Source organism: Arachis duranensis, chromosome 4 (genome assembly GCF_000817695.3).
Source record: "Arachis duranensis cultivar V14167 chromosome 4, aradu.V14167.gnm2.J7QH, whole genome shotgun sequence".
Classification (NCBI taxonomy): Eukaryota; Viridiplantae; Streptophyta; class Magnoliopsida; order Fabales; family Fabaceae; genus Arachis; species Arachis duranensis.
Window position 1 is genome coordinate 118821364 of NC_029775.3, and position 14725 is coordinate 118836088.

The 14725-nt window shown below is 29.9% G+C and overlaps 3 protein-coding genes across 4 annotated transcripts; 2 read left to right on the forward strand and 1 right to left on the reverse strand.

Annotated features, from left to right (window-relative positions):
- The first annotated feature begins 908 nt into the window (after window positions 1-908).
- LOC107486219 (uncharacterized) lies at window positions 909-2579 on the forward strand. Of its 2 annotated transcripts, none has more exons than XM_052261207.1 (2): window positions 909-2191; window positions 2301-2579. In XM_052261207.1, the coding sequence occupies exons 1-2, from the start codon at window positions 1759-1761 to the stop codon at window positions 2315-2317; spliced, it is 450 nt and encodes a 149-aa protein (XP_052117167.1). In that variant the 5' UTR covers window positions 909-1758; the 3' UTR covers window positions 2318-2579. The 2 variants fall into 2 exon arrangements, with proteins under 2 accessions (XP_052117167.1, XP_052117166.1); XM_052261206.1 differs by having other exon boundaries at window positions 2393-2579.
- A 2166-nt stretch (window positions 2580-4745) lies between these two features.
- Window positions 4746-5624, reverse strand: LOC107486218 (uncharacterized). Its single transcript, XM_016106775.3, has one exon. The coding sequence runs from the start codon at window positions 5622-5624 to the stop codon at window positions 4746-4748; it is 879 nt and encodes a 292-aa protein (XP_015962261.3).
- Window positions 5625-11382: 5758 nt separating this feature from the next.
- LOC107486506 (F-box protein CPR1-like) lies at window positions 11383-13499 on the forward strand. The gene is made up of 2 exons (XM_016107058.3): window positions 11383-12701; window positions 12987-13499. The coding sequence occupies exon 1, from the start codon at window positions 11516-11518 to the stop codon at window positions 12662-12664; it is 1149 nt and encodes a 382-aa protein (XP_015962544.1). The 5' UTR covers window positions 11383-11515; the 3' UTR covers window positions 12665-12701; window positions 12987-13499.
- The last annotated feature ends 1226 nt before the right edge of the window (window positions 13500-14725 follow it).

The window sequence follows — 14725 nt, forward strand, 5'->3', positions numbered from 1 at the left end:
TTTTAAGCGTATATTTTACCTTCTAATATATATTTTATATGGATAATTAATTTTTATGTACGGATAACATATTTATATTATAATTTATATATTCTTAATCCTAATTTTTTTAAATTTAATTTTTACTTTAAATTCTAAATTTTCCTCAAAGTCTTCGAGGTTGTCATTATTTTGATTTAAAAAAAAAATTTAAAGGCTAATGGCTCGTTCTAAAAATTTTAAAAGTAATTTTTTTAAAATTTTAACTTATTTTTTATCACATTTTTTAAAAATAAGCATTTAGAAGTAAAAATTTAAATACAAAATAACTTATTTATAAATTATTTTTAATATAATTATTTATTGTTTAAATTATTTTAAAAAAAACTTAATTAAATTATTTACCAAACTTAACTTGAATTTTACTAGTAGCACATATTTCTAGAAAACTTTTTTTTTCAAATTTAATTATAAAATTTTATTTTCGTATTATTTGTGAGTAATTATGAACTTTACTCTAATTCCAAAACTTCTTATTCTTTTGTTTACTTTGTAATTGTAACAAGATTTTTTCAGTCATGTATAATGTAAAAAGAATATGGTATTTTTGTAAAATTATGAATATAGTTTAAAAGCTTTTCAAAAATTAAAATGATGTAAACTGTAATTTTCAACCTATCGTTTTTGTAATTAAATTTATAAAGTATTTTCTTTTCTCCAACTAAATAAAACTAAATATTTTTAATATTTAAGACTTTTTTCTTGTAAAGTTTATTCATGAAATAACTTTTTTTATTTATTTGTTTAAAAAAAAAGATAAAATAATGAACTATTTTCCCTTTTTTTTTCCGAATCGCCAATCCAAAACTGACCCTTCCTTCCAAGGTCTTCTGGGTTCAAGGAAATTTTCAAGTCCCGGGTTTCGTGAATTAGTATTATGAATTGCCAAAAGCACAACATTCCAAGCACGGATAATAAGATTATAAGAAGAAGAAGTGGCAGAAGCACACGTTGAACAAACAAAAAGAGCAATCGAGCATGGAGAAGAAGAGCATTCATGACATCCTCCCTCTTGAGTTGATTCACAGAATCTTACTAAGAGTGCCGGCCAGCCATCTCTTTCGCCTCAGGTGCGTCTCGAAGCTGTGGTACTCTCTAATTTCCGATCCACACTTTGCTGAATTGCATTTTCACCACTCTCCCGCTTCCACCAATGCATTCTTCTGCATAAAAAACGGCACTGTGGCTTACTTCCTTTATTTAGACGCACTAGTATTTAGTGATGACAATGATGCATCACACCTAAAAGAGGTGAGTATCCCTTTCAATACGAAACAACCTTCTTATTTTTGGGTCCTGGGATCCTGCTGAGGCTTTGTTCTCTTACATCGTCACCCTCAATGTTTAGTGGTATGGAACCCACTGACTGGATCCAGCAAAAGAATATCTTACTCTGGTATTGATTCTCCTATCTACAATGGCTTTAGGCTTCCCGAGAGTGCCCGTCTGTATGGATTTGGATATGATGCATCCCGGGATGATTACTTAGTTGTTGTAGCTTGGAGCGAGCGGCAAAGACAAGATCACTTGGATTGCTTGTCCTTGAGAACCAATTCCTGGATTCATCTTGATGCTGCACTCCCCAAACCCTTGCATGTTTTTCAGCGCACGTCCGCTGGGTTGTTCTTGAATGGTGCTATTCATTGGGTGCCTTTGCCTATTAAAGATCACAGGGATGCTATTCTTATCTTTGATCTGAAGGAAAGGTCTTTTTCAACTATGTCTGAGCCTGAACTGGCATGCTCCTATGACTATGAGTCCTATCCAGGTCTCACCCTACTAGGGGGATGCCTAGCCTTGTATTATCACAGTCGTGATAGCTGTAGCACTGACATATGGGTGATGAAAGAATATAAAGTGCACTCATCTTGGACTCTCTATCAGATTCCTTTCCTTTTCTTTCAGCCTCTGTGCTTATTCAATAATGGTGGTATTATTGGAGAAATAATTCTTTCGGATAAAATAAAAAAGATAAAGTTTCTCATGTATAATGTGGGAGGAGAGCTGCTCCCACGTGTTAAATATCTTTGTTCTGGGCTTAACATCGGTGCAACCGAAGTTATGTATACAGAGAGTCTCCTACCACTCTCTAGTGATATTAAGGATAAGGATAATAAGAACATGATGAAAAACAGGAAGAGGAAGGAAAACGGTATGTATATTCTCCTATCAGTCCTATGCTTTGCACCAAGCTATTCATTTTGGTTTTGATTGCATTGTGTTTAATGAAAAACTAACGAGTAATATACATTATGCATCAGGTTCTAATCAACTGTGACTTTTGTCTATGGATGGTGAGATTTGAATTTATCACTGTTTAGTGAATCACTAATCACTGTCTTGCTTCCTATAGTCCGATCTTGTGGAGCTGTTTTCTGCAGGCCATGAAGTTCACCGTGAATGTTTTGAACAACTTGATGTTGCCAAAGATTAGAATCACAAAGGGGTCAAGTAGAGAAAGGGAATCGGGAGCCAACATACAAGTGAACAACTTAGACATGTGATTTTGTTGTAAATGAAGAGCAGGGTTCTCAAAGTTGAGCGGGAAGAAGCTTCAAGAAACTTTAGTTTTATTTTCTTTGGATTAGAATTTTCTTTCTAAATATGAACAGGATAAAACTCTTACGTCTGAAAAGTGAAAAGGGAGCTTAACATCTTGTTAATCCAATATATCTTTTGGTTTAGTCTGATAGTAACATTCTTAGATGATCTGTTTTGTTCTTCATCTCCTATTCCTATATATGTTGAAAATTTTCTTTTTGCTTTTTGTGTGTTTTATCTAATGTACATTTCTTTTCCTTTTGCTGCATTATCTTTGATAGTAACATTTGTATGTTTAGTCTGATAGTAACATTCTTAGATGATCTGTTTTGTTCTTCATCTCCTATTCCTATATATGTTGAAAAATTTCTTTTTGCTTTTTGTGTGTTTTATCTAATGTGCATTATCTTTGAGTGATCTATCATTAAGTTGTTGGTTTTTGTTTTCTCAGCACTAACCCCGCTGTTTAGATGATTATAAAGGAAAACATAATTAATTGCCTTTTGTTCTATGCTGTGGTTGGTAGAAATAATGTAATACTTGGTGTATTGTCTAAACAGAATATCACATTTCAACGAGATTTGACATGTGAACACTTCGAAAATTTATCAATTTGTATGTATTCTCGACAAACTACAGTATTCTTTCATTGATATTCACTCTGTTTTCTTATTGATTTACAAGATTCTTTAGCTAATCTTTAGCTATTAAACAACCAATATTTTACTATTGTTAAACCAATATTAAAAATAAAAGGTGTAGTAAATTACTATAGATAAATAATCATTTTATAAATATTTTTTAGCGGATGGCATATCCTTACAAGATTAGGTACATCCAATGAAATTAGAGTGAGAGGCTTTAACTTAATGTCATACTAGTAATTAGTAATAACCAAGAATATCAGTAAATTATCGGGTTTCACAACCCTTAATTCCCTGACACTCTTCATCAATTCCATAAGAACCAAGCAGAACAAAACAGAGCTTGCTTCATGCATGGATAACAACCATAAGAGCATCAGTATTCACCATCTCTTCATACTTCTTCACCAAGAAATTTGAACTGGTTGGCTCCGTTGACCTACATGCACTTGGCGCCTCAATAGAAGAATTCTCTCTCCCTTTTCCCAAGGAAGAAGAAGAATGAGCATTCCCGTTTTCTTGTTCTTGGATCATGCAGAGGGTTTGTATTGCTACACCACTATGAACCATATTATATTATTCTATGGAATCCATTGACCCAATGCCACAAAAAAATCTTACTATAATGTTGTTAAAGAAAAGAATTATTGGTATAATCAAAATGCGGTTCTTCAAGGCATCGGTCATGATGCATCAAATGATGATTACTTAATAGTTATAGCCTTTAAGAAAAATCAGCTTCATTGTTTTTCGTTGAGGACTAATTCATGGACCAAGATTGATGTTGCACTGCCCATACCCTTGATAACCCACGAGTTTAAACCTGAGGGGTTGTTCTTTAACGGAGCCTTTAAGAAAGAGTTTCTCATATATAATGTGGGAGGAGAGCTGCACCCACGTGTTAAATATCTTTTTTTCTAAGGATGACATCAGTGCAGCCGATGCTATGTATAATTGTACTAGTATCTTAAACCCGTGCGATGCACGGACTTATATTTTAATTTGACATGATAAATTAAAAATAGTGTTTTATAACTATATTTTTTTAATTTTAGTATAATATTATCATCATCTAATTATGTAATTTTATATTTATTTAAAATAAAATATAAATAAAACATTCTGAAATTTATAATATTCTTGAATCATAAGAAAAGAGACCTGAAAAAATAAGAATATATATAACTGTTAAACTATATTGGTAGCATATCAATTTTGAAAAAAGAGTTATAGATAAATTAGTTATATCTATAGTAAAGATTTGTACAAAAGTGTAAATCATAACATGCTATTAAAATAAAAATAATATTATTCTTACCTAAATATTATTAGAAACCTCTTTGAACACGACATTTGTTGTTGATGACTTTGAATTGCCGTCTTCATTTAGAATTAAAACCCTGAGACCACTGCAACTCTTAACTCTTGACAAAGCAACATAAAGTTGTTCATGGGTGAACACTGATTTTGGCAAATAAAGCCGTACATGTGATAATGATTGACCATGACTCATGTTAATGATCATTGCAAAGCATACTGTTTTAATGAAAATTGTCTCCGTTGGAACTTAAATGGCAATCCTGAATCTGAAGGGATCAAGTTCATTATTGGAATGTACACTTTATCTCCAATATTTCTACCGGTCACTACCGCCGCTCCAATTATATTGCTGCCAAGTTTGTTAACTATTAATCTTGTCCTGTTACATAAACCTGAAGTCTGGTCTATGTTTCGCAGTAGCATTACAGCGACTCCTGGCTTCAAAGTCAACTTGTGAATGAGTAGTCCCGAACATTTGATGTCATTTAGAAACTCTGGTGTGAACCACTCTTGTTTTACATCTTCATTCTCATCAGCTTGACATGTTGTGTCAGAGCTTAAATACTCCTTTTTCATCCCTGAAAAGATTGTCAAGACAAAATCGTTTACCTTCTCGATACTCTTAAGTGTGGGTGCAAGAATTGCTCTACTCTGAAAATACCTGTAATCTGACATGTTTTGCAACAAATTTGGACATGCAAAGTCTACCAAATGAGAGAGAGGATCATCAGTAGTTGTAATCAATAGATCATCTGGAATTTCAACTTCTAATTCATCACCAACGACAGAGCCAATATTTCCATTTCCAATATCAAGTATCCAATTAGCAAATATCTTCATTTCACCTTCATCTTGATCCGAAGAAGACATTAGAAGCCTCATATTCGTATACAGTTTCAGAACCTTACAAAATGACCACAGATGGGATGAGTTAATAGCGGATGCTAATATATCGTGTCTATTTCCTTTCGGAATCACCGAAATTTTCTGTCTGAAATCACCTTTTAGAACAACAATCTTACCACCAAATGGTTGATATGTCTTATGTTGATCGGTAACTGACATAAGATTCCTGAGCATCCGATCAAGTGCTTCAAAACGGCAGTTGTACCTTCCCTCGCATACAACATATTGAGAACTCAATTGGATCCTGTTTTGGACTTCTCTGATCTCTCCTCATACCACATCATGGCGTCACAATGCCGACAAAAAATTCTAGGTCACCAATATCTATCACATCTAATAATCACCAAGATAATAAATTATTTTAGTTATATCTGCAACAAATACTTTATATAAAAATATACATTTCTTTCACCATATTAAGTATAAAAATAATATTTATAAAAGATTACCGAAGAATACAATTTATGGATTAAAAAGATGAGATCATATACAATTTCATTGTGCCAACCTCAAGATTTAAGTTTTACAATAAATCAATGTTCAAATACAAAAATTATAATATATAACCATATCTTAGTTTGAATTTTAAAACTTGAACACTAAACGATAATTTTTTGTTTATAAAAAGCATAACAATAGTAAATAATAAAGTGCTGATATTGCTACTTCTTAAATTACCTGTATTCTCAGCAACATCGAATATGGCTGGGTATTAAATTTGCACAGAATCATCTAAAATAGTCGTATTTTCAATAATATCCTTAACTTCTTGAAAATTTTTTGAAAGATTTGTAGTCAATTCCTTCAAAAATATTTCTCTTTGTATCATGTATCTTTTTTTTTCAGCTATGCACACTTCTTCTAATTTTTTAGTATCTAAATTTGAATTAAATGTACTTGCTCCTGTAATCATTAGAAATAATACATCAAGTACTTTATATTATAAAAAAAGAAAAATGAATATATGTTAAATGTTTAAATCAGCTGAATTATGAATATATATTATGAAGGTAGTATTAAAGATAAAAGAAGTAAAATTTTAACTTTGTGATAATTACAATCTATCATGCTTATCTTACCATGTCTCTTTTGAAGTAGCATAGTCTTCCTATTCAGTCTTACATCCCTTTGCAATCTAATTCGATTTGTGTACTCTAATGAATCTATAATAATTATTTAGCATATACCAATGATTGTTTTTAATAGACCAATTAAAAAGTTAAATGTTTGGTCTTTAAGTAATAAAAACATATTAACATAGTAACTGGTAGATATTATTTTATGTTTGTTGAAGATGTTGTTGACTTGTCTGATGACATGGACTATCATATGCTTCATGTGTGATACTCGAATTACTAATATCACTAATATTGGAACATCATTTTTTTCATCTACAGAGTGTAGATTAGTAGTTGGAGACCTTGATCAATATGGTGTTGGGTTATTACCTAATAAGATAACTCGAGATATTAGTTTTGAACATATTTTCTGTTAAAGTTTATAATTGAATAAATAATAGAAAAATCAAAATACATAAAGTGCATGTACATTTCCATAAGCAAGTTCTAAAAAAAATCATCTAAAAATAAATCTGTATTAATGCTATTTGTAATGTTCGACAACACCGATTGAAAATGCACACCATTGGAACTATCACTTGAATTTCCTGTAATTTTTTCATAAACAAATTTAGTAATATATTACGAAGACAATGTAAATTAATAATTTATTACTTGTCAATAGCTAAATAATATATAGAAAATATTGTATTTTATGGGTTTTCATTCGGCCAAAATACTCATGACATGTTAGTTATTTTGTATACCCAATAAAAACTAAATATATAGAACTGACATACTTAAAAATACCAAATAAAAAAATATATTATTCTAACCTAAAAACAAAAATGATAAAATAATTAATTTATTTTTTTATATGAAATCTACCTTGAATTGTGCTTTGCTTTGTATTTTCTTTGTCTTTTAATATCAATCTTCTCTTCAATATAATCTTACTTCTCTTTGGACTTCTTGTATCTTTCAATATATACCTAAAAATATCAAATAAATAAATTTTTTAACTAATTAAAAATATATATACATTATACATAATACATTTTTATTATCAAATTTTTTATATTATTAAAAAAAATAAAGTAGTACACATATGACAGCGTCGTCTGTTTTTGGTATAGATGTCCATCAAAATATAGACATAGGAGTACATGTATGGTGTTTGTTTACTGAGACAAAAATGATGAAAGCCATAGTCGTACACAAACACCCATTAAAAACATGTATTTTGTGTCTCTCTAAAATGCTGAAACACTAATTTTTAACTTGAGACACTAATTTTTTTACAATTTTTTCTCATGTCTAACTTACCAAATAGAATATGAAATTAATGCCTTCTTATGTCTATGTAAAATTGCACAGATTTTATTTTCGATGGCTGCTTTAATTTCTTTTTTATTCTCATTTATTTAGTTACGTAAACATATTTTATGAAAAATAATATATATATTTTTTATAAAAGTATCTTTTTTTCAAATAAATATAAGTTTAATCTCATGATCAATAAATTCAAGTTATAGTTAAAATCTTTTTTTCATTTCCTTAAATAAAGAGATTGAGAATGAATAACTTATAAGTAGAAAGAGAGAAAAAGATGAAAGTACATCTATTGTTGTGCCGAGATAATCTAAAAAATAACAATGTAAACGAAGTAAATAGAAAAAAATTATAAATGTGACAAATAAAAAAATTTAAATTTAAAAATCAAAACGGCTAAGAAGCCACTTAATTAGGAATTAGTATTAGAGTTTTAAATTTCAAATTTTTAAATAGAATTTTTTAATTAGCTAGTGTAAATTTAAAATTTTTAAATAAACTTTTTTTAATTAAACGTTTGTTATTCATTAAGAATATAGGAATTTGTTAATTTAAAAATAATTTTTATTAGTTTCGTCATAAATAGTATCAATCCTATTATTTATCGATAAAAATAAATAAAATTAAATATAATCTAAAAATTAATAACCTTATAAATTACATAAATTTAGAAAAAATACTTAAAAAGAGAGAAAAAGATGAAAGTACTTCTATTGTAGAGAGACAATCTAAAAGATAATAATAAAAATTTATAAATGTGACAAGTAAAAAAATTTAAATTTAAAAATTAAAATAGTTAAAAACTTACTTAATTAGAAATTAGTATTAGAAATTTAAATTTAAAATTTTTAAAAATAGAATTTTCTAATTAGCTAGTATAAATTTTAAATTTTTAAATAAAATTTTCTAATCAAACGTCCGTTGTCCATTAGTAATATAAAAATTTGTTAATTTAAAAATAATTTTTTTAGTTTCATCATAAACAGTATTAACTTTATTATACTTTTTCTAAAATTTAAACAGTATTACATTTTTTTAAAAATATAAATAATTTCACATCTTAATAAGACTGATAATTCTATTTATTTTATTATAATCTTTTGTAATTAGCATAGTAACTTATAAATTATATAAATTTTAAAAAATATTTTCAAACCCAATTGCTTACGTAAAAATTCAAAAAAAACTATATTTGAATTTAAATTTAAAATTATAAACATAATACTTTAATTAAAAATTATAATTAGATTTTTTTAAATAAATACACATTAAAAATTAATAACTAACTTAATTGTATCAACAATAATTTAAAGAAGAAATTTATAACTTTATGACATTAAATATTAAATTAAAAATTATCAAAATATTAACGGTGAGAATCAAATTAAAAATAAAACTAAAAGTAATAACCAAATAACTTTAATTTATATTTAAAAAATTATAAATTCCAAACATAAAAATCCAAAAGAACCAAAAGAAAAATAACAACTCAAGAAAAGACAATGTTTTCACCAAAACAAACAGATGCTTGGCATTATTCTATTAGATAGACTCTAAAAGAGATTCCAAAACATGTGCATCCAAATTCTCAAGTTTCTTTTTCAATCTTGATCTTCTTGCAAGTTGAGGTATCTCCTTCCACCTTCGAATCTTCCGACTCCGAGGATAGTCACTTAGTTGGTGTAATAGCACTTTCCAACAATTCAGATTTATTATTGGCCGCAACTTCATTAGAGAATTCAAGCAACAAATTCTGTGCAAAAAAATCATGTTAAATTAAAGACTTCTTTCTAACCTTTGATTTTATCTCATTAATATTTTTTGAATAAAATTAAGATCTAATTTTGAGAGAACAAACAAAAAATTTTTTTTTTGAACAAATACCTTAGTACCTTCTACTTTCTCCCCTTCAATGATTGTGGATGTCTTTGAAATTGGAAACAAACCACCGGTGTAGTGAACATCCTAAAATTATAATTAATTATTATTTATAAATTAGATACTACTAATGACCAAGAAAGCAAAAAATAAATTAATTTTTAATAGAAGTACACTTATATATACTCACAATTTGAATAGGGTGAGCCTCTTTGAATTTATTTATGAGATCCACATTATTAGTCATCTTCTTAACTTTATAAGAAGGTGAAAAATATAAAATATCAGATATTTGAACTTCAACGATAAAGAGAAAGATCTTATCAATTAGGTTGAGTAAAAGTGTAGGTGTATCTGATAGATATCCTTTCTGCAAGATATTACATAATATATTAATAATAAATAATATAAAAAGTACCAATAAAAATATCTTCACTAATACTTTTAGAAATAAATATTGGTTAGATCTTACCAATAGGAGTAGATCAAGTATCTCTACACAACTCTCTTCCAAAATTTGTTTTGCCTCCTTGTCAAAGACTACATAACATGCACAGTTAATCATCAATGACACCAAGTTTTATTTGATACCTGCTTAAAAAAGAAAATAACATAAGAAAAAGTTAAATATAGACTTATTTAATATCTAATCTAATGTACATAGACTTTAATTTAAATAAATAAATAAATAACCTTGGAGTCATGGATAAAAGGGTATTAGTAGAAAACTCGCGTCTTTATCGAGTCAAACCATCTCAATTGAGTATGGCAATGGAGAATTTCTGTAACTTGATAGTGTCCATAACCATATCACTCGTATACGTACACACAAATTGTTGATTGTAGGATTGATGTCAGCAATTTTGTGAATATCAGCCATTGGAATAAGTAGGGAGATTTTGGATATATGTAAAGAAAGGGATTGATGTACTTTAAATTGTGGTGCTTTACATCTCTCATAACTTATCCTTTTATAGTTGCATTATAACTAAGCTTTTTAAAATTCGGTTGACTTTAATTTAAAATTTAAAAAATAACAAACTAAGTAAAACAACCCTTAAAAAAAATCAACAAAATTTTAAAAAATTATGCTAAAAAGAATTAACAGATTTTTAAAAAATAGTGTTAAAATATAAAAAAATAATCTAAATAAAATTTAAATAAAATTTAAAAAATAACAACTTAAATAAAATAATTTAAAATTTAAAAAATAACAACCTGAGTAAAATAACCCAAACAAATAAAACAATTTAAAATTTAAAAAATAACAACCTAAGTAAAACAACCCAAATTTAAAATTTGAAAATAACAACCTGAGCAAATAATAATTTATAATTTATAAATATAAATCTAAAAATTTTTAGTGACGACACATAAGCAAATAAACTCTCAAACTCAACATATTAGCGCCACATCAACAAATGAGCTCTCTATTTGTTTTCCTATAAAGATACCGAGAGTCTCTTGCCACTCCCTAGTGATATTAGGATAAGGATAATAATAACAATAATAATAATTAATAAGAAGAAGGAATCCGATTAATAAACATGTTAATGTTCGGGTTATCTTTTTGACCCAGAATGAAACCCGACCCAACCCAAAGCCCAATTTGAGTTGAAGATATGGAAGCCGTACTATTAAATCCCTAACCCTAATCTCTCAATCTTTCTCCCTTTTGCGGTTAACAATTTACAGCCTCACCTCCATCTCCATTCACCTCTCCCAATCTCTCATTTACTGCTGTTTCTGCATCACGGAGTAATTGGTGTCACTGCTGCTCTCTAGTCTCTTCCAAGCATGGATAAGAAGAAGAAGGAGCAGACAGAGCAATCGAGTATGAAGAAGAAGAAGAAGAATCAGAATGACAAGAGCAAGAGCATTCACGACATCCTCCCTCTTGACCTGATTCACATAATCCTACTGCGGGTGCCGATCAGACATCTCGCTCGCCTCAGGTGCGTTTCCAAGCTCTGGTGCTCTCTCATTTCTGATCCTGACTTTGCGGAATCGCATTTTCACCACTCTCCCGTATCAACCAACTCATGCATCTCCATAGGAAAAAGTGGGATGGCTTACTCTGTTGACTTAGACGCACTATTTAGTGACGGCAATGATGCATTAAGAGAGGTGTCTCCCCCTTTCTACAAGACACAACCTTACGTTGTTAAGGTCCTTGGATCCTGCAGAGGCTCCATTCTCTTTGTTCGAGACCCAAATTTTGTGGTATGGAACCCACTGACCGGATCCAGCAAATTAATATCCTACTCTCATATTGATTCTCGATGTAAGCGCCAATTCTTTAGCCGTTACTGCAACTTTCTTCTCTATGGATTTGGTTATGATGCATCCCAGGATGATTACTTAGTAGTTGTAGCTTGGCAAGATATGAATAACCATGATCACTTTGACTGCTTTTCCATGAGAACCAATTCATGGATTGATTTTGATGCTGCACTCCCCAAACCCTTGTTTAGTTTTGGCAGCGATTCTACTGGGTTCTTCTTGAATGACGCTATTCATTGGGTGCAGTTATCTCCTGCTTACAGGGATGTTATTCTTATCTTTGATCTGAAGGAGAGGACTTTCTCAATGATATCTAAACCGGAACAACTTGTAATGAGTGCATGCTCCTATCCAAGACTCGCCCTACTAGGAGGCTGCCTAGCCTTGTATGGTTGCAATTATGATAGCTGTAGTACTGACATATGGGTGATGAAAGAATATAAAGTGCACTCATCTTGGACTCTCTATCAGATTCCTTGCAAATTCTTTCAGCCATTGTGCTTATCCAGTAATGGTGATATTATTGGAAAAGGTAATGATTCCCTCGAAACGGGGTTCTACATGTATAATCTCAGAGAAGAGAGACTCCAATGTATTAAAAGTCCTTATTTTTCGGGCAACTACTTTGTATCCGAACCTGTGTATACAGAGAGCCGACATTAAGGATAAGGATAATAACAATAATAAAAGAAGGAAAACGGTATGTAACTATTCTCCTATGCTTTGCACCAAGCCATTCATGTTGGTCTTCTTGCATTGTAATTAACGAAAAAGTAATGAGTAATATGCATTATGCATCAACTTCCAATCAAATGTCACTTTTGTCTATGGATGGTGAATTCGAATTTATCCATGCCTAGGGAATCATTAATCACTGTCTTACTTCCTATAGTCCGGTCTTGGGTCAGTTTCAAAGTTTAGATCTTTTTCATGTCTAAATCTTTGACTTTTATCAGTTGAGCTTTTTGTTTATATTATTTTGCAGTCCATCAAGTTCACCATGATTGTTTTGAACAACTTGATGTTGCTAAAGGTTAGCATCACGAAGGATTCAAACAAAGAAAGAGAATTAGGAGCCAAATACAAGTGAACAGCTTGACACATCGGGAAGAACATTTGAAAAGTGCAAATGAAGTTTAGTCTCTTTTTGGTTAAATCTAATATATCTTTTGAACAAAATCTAATAGTAATATTTTTTAGTTGGTTATGCAAAACTTCAGATGTTTTATTTTGCAGATTACATTATGTACTTTTTTTTATCATGTCAAAACCTTATGAACACAATCCTAGAAGTTTTAATTGTAGATTCTTTTGGGGATAATAAGTTTCTTCTGCAGACTTCAAATGCAAGGTGTGGAATCCAGTGAATTTGTCAAATGAGTCTTGTAAAATTCCTGTTTGTCTGTGTTATCCAGCAACGTGTGCTTATTTTATTAATCTTGTATCTAATTTAGTTTTAAATTATCGGGAGTAAAATACAAAGTGAATATCTTTTAAAGAGGAGCAGAATTAGTATCAGTAATTTACCACGAAAGTCTTTCGCACGCTACTTTATTGTGCTGAACTGCCAATTACTATAGATAAATATATATTTTATAAATAATTTTTAGATGGCCTATCCTTATAAGTTATAAGATTAGGTACATGCAATGAAATTAGAATCATAAGCTTTAACTTAATGTCATCTTAGGCTCAAAGCGTTAATTCTCAGACACCCTTCATCAATTGCATACGAGCCAAGCAGAATAAAATCTCTTTCCTCTCAGGTTCGTTTCTAAGCTATGGCTCTCTATCATTTCCGATCCAACCTTTGTGGAATTTCATATTCACCACACTTCAGCATTCACCACCCCTTCATACTTATTCACCCAGAAGGATCAACTGGTTGGCTCCGTTGACCTACACGAACTCTTTCATGGTGGTGCCACCCTTGGCGCCTCATTAGAAAAATTCTCCCTCCCTTTCCCATGAAAGAAGAAGAACATACTTTCCCGTTTACTTGTTCTTGGATCATGCAGAGCAGGGCGGAGCTTTGTTAAGACAAGGGGGCTATGGCCTACAAACTTTTGTTAAAAAAATTAGTAATACTTCTTTAAAAAATAAAAAATAGTTTAGTTGGTTCAAATACTTTATTATGATTTAAAATATCAAATTTCAATCTTTATTTTTTGCTTTTATTGCACAATAGTTTTTAGTTTTAAACATTCAAAACATGTTGGATTTGGCCTGAACTGAGTGTATTTTCGCATTTCGCAACTCTCTATTCAATAAGCAACACTCCCTCTCCCTTTGAGTTCAAATATAAAAAATTAGGTATTTTTTATTTAATTTAATATTATTTTATATTTTACTGTTTATTTAATTTAATTTTTTATATGATAAAAAATATTAGAATATTCAATAAGTATTGATATTATTCTATTTATATAAATTAATAAAAAAATTTAATAAATATTATAAATTTTAATATTTGTCCTTCCAACTTCTTTTTTATATATTTTACAGGATATATATTGTTCATACCCTGGCCCAATGACAAAGGCCCAGGTCCAAATAAAAGGCCTAGTCCGAAGGATTAAGCCTAGCTAAGCACCGACCTTCGCATAAGAAGTCAGTAACAACTACAACTTACTCTAAAGAAGTCGGACATGAGATTAGCTGGCAGATAAACACTCATTCAAATGAGTAACCGCCCCTAAAATCTCTCTAACCGCTTCATAAAGC

Bases quoted from the DNA above. Each gene is read 5' to 3' on its own strand.
- LOC107486219 (XM_052261206.1), top strand. From the start codon at position 1,759: ATGTCTGAGCCTGAACTGGCATGCTCCTATGACTATGAGTCCTATCCA. The intron at 2,192-2,392 runs GTATGTATATTC...TGCTTCCTATAG, and splicing joins CAGGAAGAGGAAGGAAAACG to TCCGATCTTGTGGAGCTGTT.
- LOC107486218 (XM_016106775.3), bottom strand. From the start codon at position 5,624: ATGCTCAGGAATCTTATGTCAGTTACCGATCAACATAAGACATATCAA.
- LOC107486506 (XM_016107058.3), top strand. From the start codon at position 11,516: ATGGATAAGAAGAAGAAGGAGCAGACAGAGCAATCGAGTATGAAGAAG.